The sequence below is a fragment of the Pollachius pollachius genome (genome assembly GCF_949987615.1).
Source record: "Pollachius pollachius genome assembly, chromosome: 1".
Taxonomy (NCBI): domain Eukaryota; kingdom Metazoa; phylum Chordata; class Actinopteri; order Gadiformes; family Gadidae; genus Pollachius; species Pollachius pollachius.
The window spans coordinates 639,827-651,269 of NC_136934.1; the positions used below are offsets into that span (position 1 = coordinate 639,827).

The following is an 11,443-nucleotide window of genomic DNA, read 5'->3' on the forward strand; positions in this document are numbered from 1 at the left end:
ATCAATTATGATGTAAATAAGAAAATAAACTGCAAAATATAACCTGTTTATAATAATATTTACATCATCATCATCATCATCATCATCCTCCTCCTCCTCCTCCTCCTCCTCCTCCTCCTCCTGCTCACCAGGTTTGGGGCGTCGCGCCGTGCATGCTGGGAGCACATCGGTTTCAGGATGGCGGCGAGCAGACGGCTAGGGAAGGTAAACCATCACTCTCTACACTCACGTCACCTCCAACACATTCATACCAGGTCACTGGTTGTGTCTAGGGACCCGCTGTGTGGGTTTACCGGGGGGTGTCGGGGCGGATCTCCGCCTATGAGCGAGGCTAACCCCGGTCCTGTGGCACCGGAGCCCCGGAAGAGTGAGGCCGACCCGGGCCCCTCCGGACCCGGCCTGGGAGCGTCCACACCCCGCTGAACCGCAGCGTGGGGGACGGGGGAGGATCGGAGAAGATGATAGAACATGGGTCCTCTACCTGCTTTCGCCCTAAGTTCTACTTGCTAGCTACTTTACGAAACGAAATGCTGTTCATTTCCGTAACAGATAGCATTCCATTAGCATCTCCCGAGCTAGCAGCTCTTCACCTAGCATCTCTTAGCTAGCTGCTGGAGCTCTGCTGCTAGCCTGGCACTAGCTAGCCTGCTGAGGAGCTCCTAGAGCAGATGAGAAGCCACTAGCTAGGATAGGAGCTGCTAGGCAGCCAAGGGACAGCTAGCTATTTGGCTAACTAGGTAGCTTTTGTTGAGCTAGCTAGCTAACCAACCAGTCATTGTTTGTGGGTGTTATTCTGACATTTAAAAACACGTCCAACGTTTGTTTTGGAGGATATCTCGAAGAAGGTAAAAGGAATGTTATTGTAGAACCAGCTGACAGCCTTCATGTTCTTTAAACCTCTCATCCTGATCGTCAATAACACAATGAAATGAAGAGCTTTTACATTTCCACTGCCGTTTGACGTTGTAATGATGTTTGGTTGTGCCTTAATAATGTATAAAGGCTTATCTAGGCAGATCGTTTAGTTATAACTATCGTGAAAACAAAAGTGAAACTAAAGCTGAGCAGACTAATGATGATAACTTGAAACCCACTTCCTCATAGACATGTTGTCGTGACATGTTGCCCCCCTGTTGTTGTCGTATTTGACATGATCATTATGGTATGTTCCAGATGCCTCATGCACTGCCCGAGTTGCTCTTGTGACGCCATTTCCTGGTTTGCCGCGCTTACAGCGTTCCCGTCTCTCATTGGCTAGTTATTGTTATTGTAACTTACACTAGCCTCTTTAGCAAACCAGCTCGAAAACAAACAACACCATTTTACATTGTATTGCACAAACAGCAAGACATTAAAATGACCAACGTAGTACAAATATAAAGAAAATAAATCTCTTAACGGGCGCAGCCATTTTTGTTGTCGGGTCCTACGGTCAGCTTCACTGAACTTGGTGTACTCACAGTATTTCCGAGTGGGGCCGACCAAAAATGAGGGTTCCTCCGTGAAATGCCACAAGAAAGCTGGGAGATTTCTCCACTTGCAACTGGTGCGAGCGGTGTACGAGGCGTCTGGAACACGCCATTAGCCCAGTTTCCAGACTCAGGTCAGCGTAGCCCCGATTGGTCAATGGTCCTACCGGTTTGTTTTGGCCCTAGGACCCTGTGGTACGTCAAGAGGGCTCCTAGGACCCTGTGGTACCTTAAGAGGACCCTGTGGTACCTTAAGGGGCCTCTAGGACCCTGTGGTACCTTAAGAGGACCCTGTGGTACCTTAAGGGGCCTCTAGGACCCTGTGGTACCTTAAGGGGGCCCTAGGACCCTGTGGTACCTTAAGGGGGCCCTAGGACCCTGTGGTACCTTAAGGGGGCCCTAGGACCCTGTGGTACCTTAAGGGGGCCTAGGACCCTGTGGTACCTTAAGGGGGCCTAGGACCCTGTGGTACCTTAAGGGGCCCTAGGACCCTGTGGTACCTTAAGGGGGCCCTAGGACCCTGTGGTACCTTAAGGGGCCCTAGGACCCTGTGGTACCTTAAGGGGGCCCTAGGACCCTGTGGTACCTTAAGAGGACCCTGTGGTACCTTAAGGGGCCCTAGGACCCTGTGGTACCTTAAGGGGGCCTAGGACCCTGTGGTACCTTAAGGGGCCCTAGGACCCTGTGGTACCTTAAGGGGGCCCTAGGACCCTGTGGTACCTTAAGAGGACCCTGTGGTACCTTAACGGGGCCTAGGACCCTGTGCTGTGGTACGTTGAGATGTTTGTTTTCATATCGGGGCCTCACCGATTTGAAACCACGAATATTAAACATGTTTAACGAATTAACTTATTTTTCTTCCCTCCAACATTCCAGGAACTCGATGAAATCCGCAAGTCTGGGATGAAAAACTTCAGAAACATTCAGGTTGATGAAGCAAACATATTGTCATGGCAAGGACTCATTGTGCCTGTAAGTGGATTCCTCTATTACATTGAATTTAAGTGTATGCTTAATATAAACACCCCTTCTGCTGTAACGTGATTAGGCCTGTCGCGATAAGCAATAAATCAATTAATTGCGCGATAAATTAAAATGAGCGATCATATCTTGCCAGCCGTAATAATTTCCATTCGCACTCTTTTTTTTTGTAATCAATGCTTTATTGGCCTAATCTGAGAAGAAATCTATGCCATAAACACAAATATTATAGGCCTTTATTACACGGGTCTCCTCAACGCCGTGGAACGCTCCGTTCACTTGCATGGGTAGTAAGTAGTCCGGTAACTTATCAACCAAGCGTCTTCGGTTGCTAAGCAACGTCAACGTCTTTGGCGGACTATTTCACTGCTGATCAACACACCATGTGAAGTTATTTTTTTTTCGTTTTGGCAAGTAGCCGTGTAATAAGCGGGATAATGTATAGAACGTTGCTGGTCATTATCGAAAATAAGCCTTATTTTCCCGATAATGACCGGCGTTCTATACATAATATATATTTATATATTTAGCAGAGTAGGCCTAAGTAACAAATGTCGGGTTGAAATCGGGCTCGGGCTCATAATTACAGGGCAAAACAAGCATTTTTTGTTAAAATAGACTGACTCCATTTTATTTATTGTTTTTGGTTGTTTTGTTAATTTATTCTGGATATTTTAAATGTCTTCCAGACGTCCAGTTCCAGTGTTCTTTACAAATAAGTTTATGGATCTTCGAAAGGGTGTACTTGCATTATTATGCCATTATCATTATATTAGTTAAAAAACTGCAATATTATCGCTTATCGGAATCATTTCTGGGGCAATTCATCGGCCAGAAAAATGTGTTATCGTGACAGGCCTACGTGTGATGTAATTGCTTATTCATTGTATATCTGTCTTTGAGTGAATCTTGACAAGTTGGTTATTTTAATGATGAAAATAATGGATTCGGATTGAAGCAAAACTCTCTCCTGGCAGCACTGGTCTCTCCCCAGTTCACCACTGGTCTCTCTCCAGTTCACCACTGGTCTCTCCCCAGTTCACCACTGGTCTCTCCCCAGTTCACCACTCGTCTCTCCACAGTTCATCCCTGGTCTCAAGTTCACCACTAGTCTCCAGTTCTCCACTGGTCTATCCCCGGTTCACCACTAGTCTCCCCAGTTCACCACTGGTCTCTGCCCAGTTCACCACTGGTCTCTGCCCAGTTCATCACTCGTCTGTCCACAGTTCATCCCTGGTCTCAAGTTCACCACTAGTCTCCAGTTCTCCACTGGTCTATCCAAGGTTCACCACTAGTCTCCCCAGTTCACCACTGGTCTCTGCCCAGTTCACCACTGGTCTCTCCCCAGTTCACTCCCGTTTTCTGTTCCAGGACAACCCTCCCTATGACAAGGGGGCCTTCAGGATCGAGATCATCTTCCCTGCGGAGTACCCCTTCAAGCCCCCCAAGATCACCTTCAAGACCAAGATCTACCACCCCAACATCGACGAGAAGGGCCAGGTCTGCCTGCCCGTCATCAGCGCCGAGAACTGGAAGCCTGCCACCAAAACGGACCAAGGTGTGTGTGTGTTCTTGGTCCATTACACACCCATTAGTTTTGTAGTGTAGCAGGGTCTAACAGAGGGTGTGTGCGCTCTTGTGTCCCCTGTACTACAGTTTGTGTGTTGTGTGTCCCCTGTATGACAGTTTGTGTGTTGTGTGTACCCAGTATGACAGTGTGTGTGTTGTGTGTCCCCTGTATGATGGTGTGTGTGTGTCCTTTGTCCCCATTATGACGGTGTGTGTGACGGTGTATCTTGCGTCTCCTGTATGACAGTGTGTGTGTCCTTTGTCCCCATTATGACGGTGTGTGTGTCCTGTGTCACCATTATGACGGTGTGTGTGTCCTTTGTCCCCATTATGACGGTGTGTGTGACGGTGTATCTTGTGTCTCCTGTATGACAGCGTGTGTGTCCTTTGTCCCCATTATGACGGTGTGTGTGTCCTGTGGCCCCATTATGACGGTGTGTGTGTCCTGTGTCCCCATTATTACGGTGTGTCTTGTGTCCCCATTATGACGGTGTGTGTGTCCTGTGTCCCCATTATGACGGTGTGTCTTGTGCCACCTGTATGCCAGTGTGTGTGTCCCGTGTCCCCATTATGACGGTGTGTCTTGTGTCCCCTGTATGACGGTGTGTGTGTCCCGTGTCCCCATTATGACGGTGTGTCTTGTGTCCCCTGTATGACGGTGTGTGTCCTGTGTCCCCATTATGACGGTGTGTCTTGTGTCCCCTGTATGACGGTGTGTGTCCTGTGTCCCCATTATGACGGTGTGTCTTGTGTCACCTGTATGACGGTGTGAGTGTGTCCCGTGTCCCCATTATGACGGTGTGTGTCTTGTGTCCCCAGTGATCCAGTCCCTCATCGCGCTGGTCAACGACCCCCAGCCGGAGCACCCCCTCAGGGCCGACCTCGCAGAGGAATACTCAAAGGACCGGAAAAAATTCTTTAAGAACGCAGAGGAGTTTACAAAGAAACACGGAGAGAAGCGACCAATGGACTGAGCCTCGGCCCCGGGCCCCTCCCCCCTCTCGCTCTGTCTCTCTCTCTCACCCGCCCAACCAAATATCCTCCCTCCTCCTGGCCTCCCTGATGCACCCTGCTCTCACCTCACTGTCTCCTCGCTTTCTCTCTCTGTCACCTCACTATTTAACCCTCTCTCACCCTCCCCCTCTCTTACCTCACTCTCACCCTCTCCTACCTCACCCTCTCTCTTACCTCACTCTCACCCTCTCACCCCACTCTTACCTGCCCCCCTCTCCCCCCCACCCCCAGGACGGTGTTGTATAACTCACCATGCTGTGTCTAACTTTCTACTGTTGAATTAAAAGCAAGGAAGCTGTTGTAGAGCGCATCCTGTGAGTTAGAGACGGCGGTGTTTCTGGCTGTTGTAGTCCTCACGCGTAGCCCTGTTGTGTTTTAAACTATGATTCCCTCCCCGTTCTCCCGGAGCACGTCTGCTGTCCCTGGCCCGGTCCAGAGGGGGGGGGCCCGAGGAGCCGGCTCTAGAAGCCCCTGTAGGGACATCCCATCCCCCCAGGGCCCTCGTTAAACACTCCCCCCCGCTGGTCCACGGCTGTATGCTTGGGTTTCTGTGCCAAATAAAACGGCACTGAGCAATCTGTGAGACGTGATTCTGATGGTTTTTGTAGATACATTTGTGTGGGTGTGTAGTGATTCTAGGCCAGGGTTTCTGGACGAGTGAAGGCAATTCCTTTATCCCTCATCTACTACCTTTCACCGTTTACTTTAAATTATTTGAATTGGCTTTGGGTGCTCGAATGTTTTGTCCTTCTGTGTCTGCTGAGACCGCCCCATGACCCAGTAGACCCCCCTGCTGCCTGCCTGGGAGCCCCATGACGGGACTCCCCCCCCCCCCCCCCCCGGGGATACCTGTCCAGGTGTAGAGAGGACGGGGACAGCCCTCCCCCCGTAAGCCACTCTGACCCGGTCCACTCTGGTTTCATAATAAAGATGACCCCCGTTAGCCCGTCTGTCTGCCGGGACACCGGATGCGTTGTGTGTCTGCCTTTTCACATTTGGGTGTCCTTAGTTTTTTATTATTGGGAGGTGTGTGCGAGTGGGTTCTTATTGGTTACAGGTCGGAACCATTTACAGCCACTAGGGGGCGCCAGAGCAGCAACATGGCTGGACGGTTGAGAACTGAGCCAATGGGTTCCGGTCTACAGGCAGAAGTTGGCAGCAGTGACGGAGGTCTGGCGTTACCGGACCGTTGGATTGGGTCACACCTTAGACTCAAGGTGGGATAAATCAAAGCTGGAGCTCCCACCATGAATGTATTGTATGAACTTTAATCCCCTTTTCGCATTGTATGGCGTGTTACAGGAATTACTTTGGCTCTACACACTTAACTTACTGAGTCCACAACCAAGGGATGCATGTGCTAGACATATTCAATATCACTGGAACAATTAAAGGCATTATTATACAGTAATAATAATATTAACGTGGCAGTAGTGAGCATTGCATTGTCTGTTAGCAGACCTGAAGGTAGAGGAATGTAAACCAGGGACTCTTCTGGTTCCCCAGCCTCACAGGAGGTCCAGAGAGAACCCAGGCTGGCAGTAGTGTTACACAGATTGTGAGGAACAGAGCCCGACAGCATTCCATCAGGAAGAGTAAAAACCTGTTTAGGTACATGAGCCTGAAGCTCTTTGTGTGAACGTCCTTCATAATTCCAGTTTCTATATTCACAGTAGTCACTGAGCGTGATGAGTTCTAAAATGGTTGTAAATAATATTCATAAGTCATACTTAACACGACCACGGCACAACGCCTGAGACGGTGTTCTGTCTGTGTGCTTAGCACCCTACAACAGTCAAGCGTGAGCTACTGAACACGCCCACCTGGTGACGCTAGCTACTGAACACGCCCACCTGGTGACGCTAGCTACTGAACACGCCCACCTGGTGACGCTAGCTACTGAACACGCCCACCTGGTGACGCTAGCTACTGAACACGCCCACCTGGTGACTCTAACTACTGAACACGCCCACCTGGTGACGCTAGCTACTGAACACGCCCACTTGGTGACGCTAGCTACTGAACACGCCCACCTGGTGACGCTAGCTACTGAACACGCCCACCTGGTGACGCTAGCTACTGAACACGCCCACCTGGTGACGCTAGCTACTGAACACGCCCACCTGGTGGTGACCTCTAGCTGACTGAGGACAGGGTCATGGCGGAGACCTGAGTACCTCTGTTTCTCTGTGGCTTAGGGTGGAGTTCAGATGGCTTTAGGTGGAGTTCAGATGGCTTTAGGTGGAGTTCAGATGGCTTTAGGTGGAGTTCAGATGGCTTTAGGTGGAGTTCAGATGGCTTTAGGTGGAGTTCAGATGGCTTTAGGTAGAGTTCAGATGGCTTTAGGTGGAGTTCAGATGGCTTTAGGTGGAGTTCAGATGGCTTTAGGTGGAGTTCAGATGGCTTTAGGTGGAGTTCAGATGGCTTTAGGTGGAGTTCAGATGGCTTTAGGTGGAGTTCAGGAGGGGGTGTAGCAGCCGGGTACAGCTCCCTTGGGCCTCAGGAAGGGCTCCTCAGAGGTCCTTGAAGGCACAGAGCTGGACCCCCTCCTGGGCGTAGAGCTCCAGCAGGGCGGGGTCTGAGAGGGTCTCCATCTCCCGCCGACGGTCCGCCGAGCGTGAGAACTCGTCCGGCCCTGCGCCGCATCCCCCCTCGGCCGGCCGGCTGGGGTACCCCGGGTGGGCCATCAGCTCGGCGGTCAGGACGCGGGGCGGGGGGCAGGGAGAGCAGGGGGGGGGCTCCAAGGCCAGGCGCAGAGCTCTCCTCACGTTGGAGATGGACATGTTCTGGCCCATGGTGGTCAGGCCCAGGTAGACATCAGGCCACCTGGAGAGAGACAGCAAGACACCATGTGAAAACCTGTATCACTCACACTAGCCACTAGGGGGTTCCCTAGAGCCTAGCCTCTGACGCCCTCTAGGGGTTCACTAGAGACTAGCATGTGGTTCCTCTGACGCCCTCTAGGGGTTCACTAGAGACCAGCATGTAGCTCCTCTAACGGCCTCTATGGGGTTCACTAGAGACCAGCATGTAGCTCCTCTAACGGTCTCTAGGGGGTTTGCTATAGACCAGCAGGTCTCCTAATTCACCGTAAAGCTTCAGTTATGGCTCCGGTCGACGCAACGCAATGGCCACACAGACACTTCAACGCAGTCATGAACCTGTAGGTTCTGTGTGAGGATTTAGTGAGCTGACCAATCATAGCCCTTCCTGCTGCGTCGCCTCGACAGAGGGTTCCACTTTTGGGAGGCGCACGTCAGCCCTTGCAGTGGACGCAAGGAGGGTCTGCCAGGTCATAGGGGTCCATAACCCCCCGGCGCTGCGTCGACGTTGAGCCATAACGGAGCCCTAGGTCTCAGGTAAGCGTTGCCTCCGGTCCGGGGGAGGGGTCAGCGCACCTGTGTTTTGAGGGAGGCTCACCTGATGCCGTGGCGGGAGAAGACGGGGGCTGCCTCCAGCGCGTCCTGCTCCACCTGGGCGAAGAAAAGGTGGAGGTGGGGGGGCAGCCAGGGGCAGCTCCTCCACCCCCGCTCGACCGGAACACGGGTGTAGAGCACCCCGAAGTCTGCCAGCACCCGGGCAAACACCTCCCGCACACCTGCACACACACACACACACACACACACAATTTTACAAGACAACAAGCTAGTTCCAGTTGAACTGGATTCTAACGGCTTGGTAGCATAGCTAATTATTTATCTATTAATAGCGACAATGATTAGTGTCAATTCCTTGGCCGGCAAATCCACGAGAGAATTAGGGCATTGAATGTTCCTATTCAGCCTAACGTGTTCTATCATAACCAACATCAGCCTAACGTGTTCTATCATAACTAACATCAGCCTAACATGTGTTCTATCATAACCAACATCAGCCTAACGTGTTCTATCATAACCAACATCAGCCTAACATGTGTTCTATCATAACCAACATCAGCCTAACATGTGTTCTATCATAACCAACATCAGCCTAACATGTGTTCTATCATAACCAACATCAGCCTAACATGTGTTCTATCATAACCAACATCAGCCTAACATGTGTTCTCTCATAACCAACATCAGCCTAACATGTGTTCTATCATAACTAACATCAGCCTAACATGTGTTCTATCATAACTAACATCAGCCTAACGTGTTCTATCATAACCAACATCAGCCTAACATGTGTTCTATCATAACTAATATCAGCCTAACATGTGTTTTCTCATAACCAACATCAGCCTAACATGTGTTCTCTCATAACTAACATCAGCCTAACATGTGTTCTCTCCAGCTGCCATGATCGTAGATGATTCATAATATTTTATTTTATTTACATATATTATAATGAGTCAACCACGACCACCAATCAGGACGCAGGGGTGGGCAGGGAGGGGCTGTACTAGCGTGTGATTGGCTCACCAGGCAGTACATGAACATGCTGGTGTCCGTCCATGTGACCGGGCAGGTGACCCAACAGCTCTGCAAACAACAACACCTGAGACCGCAGCTCCAGCTCCACCTGAACACACAAGCACACGCACACAGGCACACACAAACACACAAGCACACACACATTCACACGCAGACACACCCATACAAAAGCATGCATACACAGAAACACACACACACACACGCACACAAACGCACAGACACACAAGCACAGGGACACACGCACACACACACAGAAACGCACACACAAAGGAAGGATGAATGAAATATATATGATCATAAAGAAGTGTACTGGAGTAGGTGGTCGTCATGGAGACAGAAGGGGAGGACAGCCTTGTGACGTGACGTGTTGACTCAGTCATGGACGTTGAGTTGACATTATTCAGGCTGAATCCTCGACACACCGCAGTGCACAGAAGGACTACACAGTAGGATATTGTAGGGGGTTCACATATATTTAGAGAACCCCATACATAATAATGTATAATAATGTATATTATGTATATTATGTATATAAAGTATATATGTATATAATGTATAAGCACCTCCTCCATGAGCAGAAGCCCCGCCCTCAGAGCCTCCCTGAAGCCCACCTTTCCCCTCAGGAGGCCCCTCCCATCCAGCAGGGAGGCGGAGCCACGCAACGCCGCGCACACGGGCACGCCCTCAGACAGGTTGGCATGGAGACCGATCGGGATGGCATACCTGCAGATAATCAATTAAGAATACTCAGAACACGGTGCGCCACGGCCCTTTAGGGTCCACATTATCAATACATTATTACAAACATAGACATGCATCAAATCTTATCTACATTTATAATGTGTAGATCTACATTTATATAGTCTTATCTAAATTCATAATGTGTAGATTTAGAATTTTAAAGTAGTATCTACATTTCTAAAGTATTATCAACATTTAGTAATTTTTGTATCCTTTTTGAAAATTCTTATTCCGAGTGATCTTCTTCCTGTCTGTATTTCATGTTCCATCCGGGAATAACGGGGTTCCTGTCACTCGGGTGTGTAGGTACCCGACAGGTCACCCACCCTGACCCCCGGATCATAATCATTACCTTATATAACAGCTGTATGTTATGTATGAATGTTATGAAGGCTCGGTACCGTTTGGCCAGCTCGGCCGCGTCCTTCGCCCCGGCGCCGTTGACCAGCAGCGACACGGCGGATAGACCGCCCGCCCGGAACACCTCCACGATGCCGCGGTTCCGCCTCGCGCAGTAGCCGAAGTCGTCCCCGGTCACAACGAGCTTCACTCGGGCTTCAGGCATTCTCCGCTGAGCGCAGGACTCACACACTCACACACTGACACACTGACACACACACAATCACACTCCCTCTGCCGAGCGCGGGATCCCATAAGAAGTAACCCGGGACACTTACACCCGCAGGTCGCGCGCTGAGCCGCATTGTTCCCATTCCATCAGCGACGCCCCGTGGAGCTGAAGACGCGATGAGAGGGAGAGACCGGACGGCTGCTGCGCTCCCCCCCGCGGCGCTCCGGCCGGCCCGGGATCATGGCTCCCTCGATTTGAATATAGTGAAAGTCCAGAGAGCCCCGAGGGTTCGAATTTGCCTCGAGTCTCGAGCTGGAGACCATGGGGACGTGTACAAACCAACATGTGTGACATCATCATAATTTGGTTTTGTGCCGCCTTCAAAACAGCTCGGAGGTTTGGAAGCTCTTACGTGTCTTTACGTAAACCTTCCCTTTTTCCGAAATAAGAGTGTTCAGGAAACGTTCGCAAAATAAAACCCGAAAAACAGATTGTTCGTGAGACTAGACTTCACCACAACAAGTATGGATGCCCGCAGGGACCTCTTTGCGCTTCTTTACTGAATCAGATGAATCAGTTATTAGAACTGCTTTCGATGGTTGAACATGAGCGATAATTTATCAAGTGATGTTTATAATTGTAAGCTATAATGTATCGTAATGCAAATGTTAAGATGGTTGTTA

The 11,443-nt window shown here is 50.2% G+C and overlaps 2 protein-coding genes across 2 annotated transcripts; one reads left to right on the forward strand and one right to left on the reverse strand.

Annotated features, from left to right (window-relative positions):
- The first annotated feature begins 139 nt into the window (after window positions 1–139).
- ube2l3b (ubiquitin-conjugating enzyme E2L 3b) lies at window positions 140–5,189 on the forward strand. Its single transcript, XM_079757784.1, has 4 exons — window positions 140–204; window positions 2,346–2,441; window positions 3,822–4,008; window positions 4,839–5,189. Exons 1-4 carry the CDS (start codon window positions 178–180, stop codon window positions 4,991–4,993), a joined length of 465 nt encoding a protein of 154 aa, XP_079613910.1. The 5' UTR covers window positions 140–177; the 3' UTR covers window positions 4,994–5,189.
- A 1,121-nt stretch (window positions 5,190–6,310) lies between these two features.
- Window positions 6,311–11,108, reverse strand: ydjc (YdjC chitooligosaccharide deacetylase homolog). Its single transcript, XM_079752050.1, has 5 exons — window positions 10,591–11,108; window positions 10,012–10,171; window positions 9,437–9,536; window positions 8,454–8,631; window positions 6,311–7,859 (listed from the first exon to the last, which is right to left on the reverse strand). The coding sequence occupies exons 1-5, from the start codon at window positions 10,752–10,754 to the stop codon at window positions 7,547–7,549; spliced, it is 915 nt and encodes a 304-aa protein (XP_079608176.1). The 5' UTR covers window positions 10,755–11,108; the 3' UTR covers window positions 6,311–7,546.
- Between the last annotated feature and the right edge of the window lie 335 nt (window positions 11,109–11,443).

Bases quoted from the DNA above. Each gene is read 5' to 3' on its own strand.
- ube2l3b (XM_079757784.1), top strand. From the start codon at position 178: ATGGCGGCGAGCAGACGGCTAGGGAAG. The intron at 205-2,345 runs GTAAACCATCAC...CCAACATTCCAG, and splicing joins CGAGCAGACGGCTAGGGAAG to GAACTCGATGAAATCCGCAA. The intron at 2,442-3,821 runs GTAAGTGGATTC...TTTCTGTTCCAG, and splicing joins GGCAAGGACTCATTGTGCCT to GACAACCCTCCCTATGACAA.
- ydjc (XM_079752050.1), bottom strand. From the start codon at position 10,754: ATGCCTGAAGCCCGAGTGAAGCTCGTTGTGACCGGGGACGACTTCGGC. The intron at 9,537-10,011 runs GTGCTTATACAT...TTGTGTGTTCAG, and splicing joins GGCTTCTGCTCATGGAGGAG to GTGGAGCTGGAGCTGCGGTC. The intron at 8,632-9,436 runs GTGAGCCAATCA...GTGTGTGTGCAG, and splicing joins GCATGTTCATGTACTGCCTG to GTGTGCGGGAGGTGTTTGCC.